The sequence below is a fragment of the Gymnoscopelus braueri genome (genome assembly GCF_963280865.1).
Source record: "Gymnoscopelus braueri genome assembly, chromosome: 10".
Classification (NCBI taxonomy): Eukaryota; Metazoa; Chordata; class Actinopteri; order Myctophiformes; family Myctophidae; genus Gymnoscopelus; species Gymnoscopelus braueri.
This window is the reverse complement of record NC_137611.1, coordinates 48,454,974-48,459,885: the sequence shown is the minus strand read 5'-3', so window position 1 is coordinate 48,459,885 and position 4,912 is coordinate 48,454,974. Positions and strand designations below refer to the sequence as shown.

At 39.7% G+C, this 4,912-nt stretch overlaps 1 protein-coding gene across 1 annotated transcript; it reads right to left on the bottom strand.

The window, feature by feature from the left end:
* Nucleotides 1-559: 559 nt before the first annotated feature.
* Nucleotides 560-4,656, bottom strand: LOC308093652 (uncharacterized protein; the record flags this gene model as incomplete). The annotated part of the gene is made up of 3 exons (XM_080439981.1): nt 560-672; nt 2,789-4,323; nt 4,575-4,656. The coding sequence occupies 3 exons, from the start codon at nt 4,654-4,656 to the stop codon at nt 637-639; spliced, it is 1,653 nt and encodes a 550-aa protein (XP_080296107.1). The 3' UTR covers nt 560-636.
* Between the last annotated feature and the right edge of the window lie 256 nt (nt 4,657-4,912).

Below are 4,912 nucleotides of genomic sequence, written 5' to 3'. Positions count from 1 at the left end.
ATCTGTCAGCACCACTGCTTTAAACATGTAATGTTGTTAGTAGGAATAAACACAGAAGCAGCAGGAGGAAGTTTACTAATAAAGGGGAGGAGCCAAAACAAGTATCTACACAAAAAAAGGAGGTGGTGCCCCCAGAGTTTAAACAAGGGGGGGGAAATAGATTGGCCAAATGCAAAAACTGGAGCATTCAACTGGGTGCACATTTTATTAATTTGTAGGGTGACTGGCCTTTTGATTAGTGTCTTCCTCAGAGTCAAACAGAACAAAGGATAGAATAGAAGGAAAAATATATACATTATACCCTCCCACTTGATGATGTCAATGTCACAAATATATTTTTCTGACATTGACATCCATTACTTCAAAATTAAATGAACACAACTTTAATGTAAAACCGTAACTATAACGAAAGAAAAAACACCAAGAAAACATTACTTCTAAATAAAAGGAATAAAACTGTAAAGTAAACCCCTAACTACAAACACAGTACAGGTAGACATAACATTACCCAGATCATGACAAGCAGCTCTAAATAAAATCTTAAACTATAGGGTGTGTGTTAAATGTAAGTACAAGGATGAAACAGGTTCATTCTCCAAGGTGTCCAGAAGTAGTTTATTGATAGTTGGATATCAATCAATCATCAGATGACTCAGCGCTGCTTAACGGAGCCTGTGAGAGAGTTGAACAAAGTTGATGTCAAATTAAGACAGGACATGACAAAGGAGTAGTTCACCCCAAAAAATACTTATTTTCTATCAATTGTCCACCATTTGATTGATAATCGGCGCTCTCTCCGGTAGGAATATTTGTCTCCTACCGGAGAGACCGCCGGTTATAATTTTTTTGGCTTGGGAATGCGATAAAAACTAAAACAAGTTCTAGTACATTGAGTCGGAAATTAAATACAGTATCTAATAAACCAACAGAACAATATAGTAGGAGCTATTTTGTTTGTTTGCACCTAAACCCCAGAGCAAGAAGGATGGACACTAATATAATTGTCGGGAAAGATGCAAGTCTGGAATACCAGGTCATCATGCATCATCAATTTGATGAAGATGCCTTCCTTCTCTAACCTGACTCCACCAGATGGGGGTGGTATTGAGTTTCACATGTTCACAATCCAGCCTCCATCTGGGATCGCTCAGAGACTCGAGAGTAGACCTACTCCGCACCGCGGCGTGTGCGAACCAATCAGCGGCTGCTGGGGGCGGGATCTTGGCGAGACCGGATGTGACGTCATCAAGAAGCGCTTATTGCGTTCATTCACGATTCATCATGGTTGAATAGTATACAAAATAACTACTGCTAGTGCAGCTAACTATACGTCATGTAGAAACGTCAATATGATTGGTTGATAGACGGTGATAGACAGACGGCCCCATCCAATCTGCCAAGTAGTCAAAATATGTAAAATAATGTAATTATTTTTGCATCAAAAAAACATTTTGCATCATTCATTTTGCTTGTAAAGAGTGTAACTGATAGTGTACATATTCGGGAAAGAGAGAAATCTACTGATATATACAAAATAAAAATAAATGAAATGGAGATAAAGAGGAGTACAAACAAAGACACCAGACCTGTGGTCAGAGAGATAGTAATCTGAGTTCCCAGAAATTCTCGCCAGCTCTCGCATACAAAAGCTATTTAGTTCATGCATAGTTTACTGAGGTTACGTTTAGGAATACCAGGTGAATACTAGCCTCGCGTAGTGTGGATATGAGTCTGGTGCTTCTATGAGGAAGTTTTTCCCAAAGGGCGGGATCAAAACAATGGCTCTGGACGCAATTGGTTAGACCTACAACCAACTACCAATTACAGTCTCCCATATTTTAATGGGCCCTGATTGGTCACCCCAGTTATAGGGGATTTTTTTCTTTTTTTTGCACTGGCAGATTAGTCTGGTCCCAAGCTAGGTGAATACCGCCAGATTTGCCCTGGGGTGACTGTGTTTTGGGGTGAGCATTTTGGTATTTGTGGAAACCACTGCGCGCCTGGGTATTTAGACCGATGATAGCTTAGTAAGCCTATACTAACTCCACCACATCTCCACAACTGAAGAGAAAACACATGCTAAACTTAATGTGTAAACGGCGCAACACATGGTGGTCTGTCTGATCAAACAGCATGCCCAGAACAAGAGCAAACAGCAAAAACCGTAACATCACGTCAGAAACACAGAACACCCCAGCAGTAGTGTCACACAAGAGATACCCCAAGCATCCCCCTATATATATATGGTATGGAACATCTTGTCTAAATCTGATCAATCTGATAATTTTCGTTGCGTATTTAATAGCAAATAGGTGTCAATGCTTACTAGGAACACAGGATAGGTGGACACAATGGGGACATCTGGGCACCTCGATGTAAAATGTGTTAACTTTTTTTAAGTCGAATAAATAAACATGCTTTTAATAAATGAATCAATTAGCTTATATACAGTAGTTCCCATATGAAGAACAACTATGAGCATACAATATAATGACATTATGTACAGTATTGATATTTGTTTAAAAAAATATTTGGGCATGTTGGTTAAAAGTCACTTTAAAGTAATAAGTAATTTAACATATTACTCTTGCACAGACAGTAATATGTAACGGAATATATTACTTTAAAATGAAGGTAATAAGTACTAATATGTAATCTATTAAAAATATAAAGTAACTTGCCCAACACTGAGAATAACCAAGGCTCAGTGTTAATTCTACAGAGACTCTGGTGGAACTATTAGCAGCTTGGACCTGAGAGAAAGACAGAAACAGAAAATGAAACTTACTGAGGTCCTGGTGTTCTTCAGGTTCCTCCTGTTTATTGGAGATGGTCCTGGGTGGCTCACAGTAGGAAGGCTGCTCTCTCCACCATCGATGCAGTGATGTCTTTTCAGGTTTCCATACTGAGTAAAACACTTCCCACATGTTTCACAGCTGAATGGCTTCTCTCCAGTATGGATGCGCTGATGTAGTTTTAATTTTCCTTTCTCAATAAAACTCTTCCCACATATTTCACAACTGAAAGGTTTCTCTCCAGTATGGATGCGGCGATGTGTTTTTAATGATCCAGCATCAGTTAAACACTTCCCACATATTTCACAACCAAAAGGCTTCTCTCCGGTATGGATGCGCTGGTGACATTTGAGATGCTGACTGTGGGCAAACCTAATGCCACACTGGTCACAGCTGTAGGGCTTCTCTCCAGTATGGATGCGTTGGTGAGATTTGAGATTCTGACTGTGGGCAAACTTTTCCCCACACTGGTCACAACTGTAAGCCTTCTCTCCAGTATGGATAAGCCGGTGAGATTTTAAGTGTCCTTTCTGGGTAAAACACTTCCCACATGTTTCACAGCTGAAAGGTTTCGCTCCAGTGTGAATTCTATTATGTTTCACAAGGGTATCTTTTCGATTGAAGCTTTTACCACACTGGTCACAATGGTAAAGCTTTTCGCCAGTATGAATTAGCTGGTGAAATTTGAGAACATTCATGTATGCAAACCTTTTCCCACACTGGTCACAGCAGTAAGGCTTCTCTCCAGTATGGATTTTTTTGTGTGTCAAAAGGTTAGACATTTGAGTGCAGGTTTTCCCACACTGGTCACAGGAATAAGGTTTCTCTCCAGTATGGATGCGCTGATGAATTTTCAAAGAATCATGACGAGTAAAACACTTCCCACATATTTCACAGCTGAATGGTTTAAATCCAGTGTGAATTCTATTGTGTTCTACGAGGCTAGGCAACGAAGAGAATCTTTTCCCACATTGGTCACAGCAGTAAGGCTTCTCTCCAGTGTGAATTCTCTTGTGTTCTTTAAGAGTAGACATGAGGTTGAACTTTTTCCCACATTGGACACAGCAGTAAGGCTTATATCCAGTGTGAACTTTATTGTGTTGCATGAGGTTAGACAATTGAGTGAAGGTTTTCCCACACTGCTCACAGCAAAAAGGCTTATCTCCAGTGTGAATTCTCTGGTGTATTTTGAGATATTTTACGGCAATGAAGCTTTTCCCACACTGATCACAGCAGTAAGGCTTCTCTCCCGTGTGAATTCTCTGGTGTAATTTGAGAGACTGCATAGTAGTGAACTTTTTCCCACACTGGTCACATAAGTAAGGTTTCTCTCCAGTGTGAATTCGCTGGTGTTTTTTTAGATTAAAGAATAAATTGAAACTTTGTTCACATTGGTCACAGCAGTAAGGTTTCTCTCCAGTGTAAATTAACTGGTGTCTTTTGAGAGACTGTTTTGTTGTAAACCTTTTCTCACATTTGTCACAGCAGTAAAATCTTGGTTTAACTGGAGACAGGGCAGGACAGGTACCTGAAACAGAAAACACACACCAGATGAGATACAGTTTCATGCATCCATCAGACTTTAAATTTTTGCAGTAAATTTACAACCAAAGTCAGATTTACTGTTAAATATGGGCAATTGTCTGCATATCTGATAAAACATTTTCTGACTTTCCTTTTTAGGAGAGAGAAGAAATATGAATCGTTTTTTTAACATGAGAAGTGGAAAATGAGGGTAGACAGAACAGAATAAAGCAAGGAAACAGAGACAAAACGTACTGAGGTCCTGGTGGTCTCCAGGTTCCTTCTGTTTAATAGAAACAGCCCTGGCCGGGTCTGGAGAGTTCATCTCCACCTGCATGCTGGACTCCATAGACTGGTCTGGAATGAAGAAATTTAAATTCCATTAATTCAGGATGAATTAACTCAACTTCAACAATAACAGACTATAATAGAGGACTAGTCATGGCCAATCGCTCATCGTTTCAGTCATTACGTTTGTATCATCATACACTGTGCAGAGCCCACCCTCTCTTCTCTCACCCTTGAATGTGTGGCTTAATTTTCCCATCAGTGTAATTAACATTGTTTATTACACGGCTTGGTTGAATTTTTGA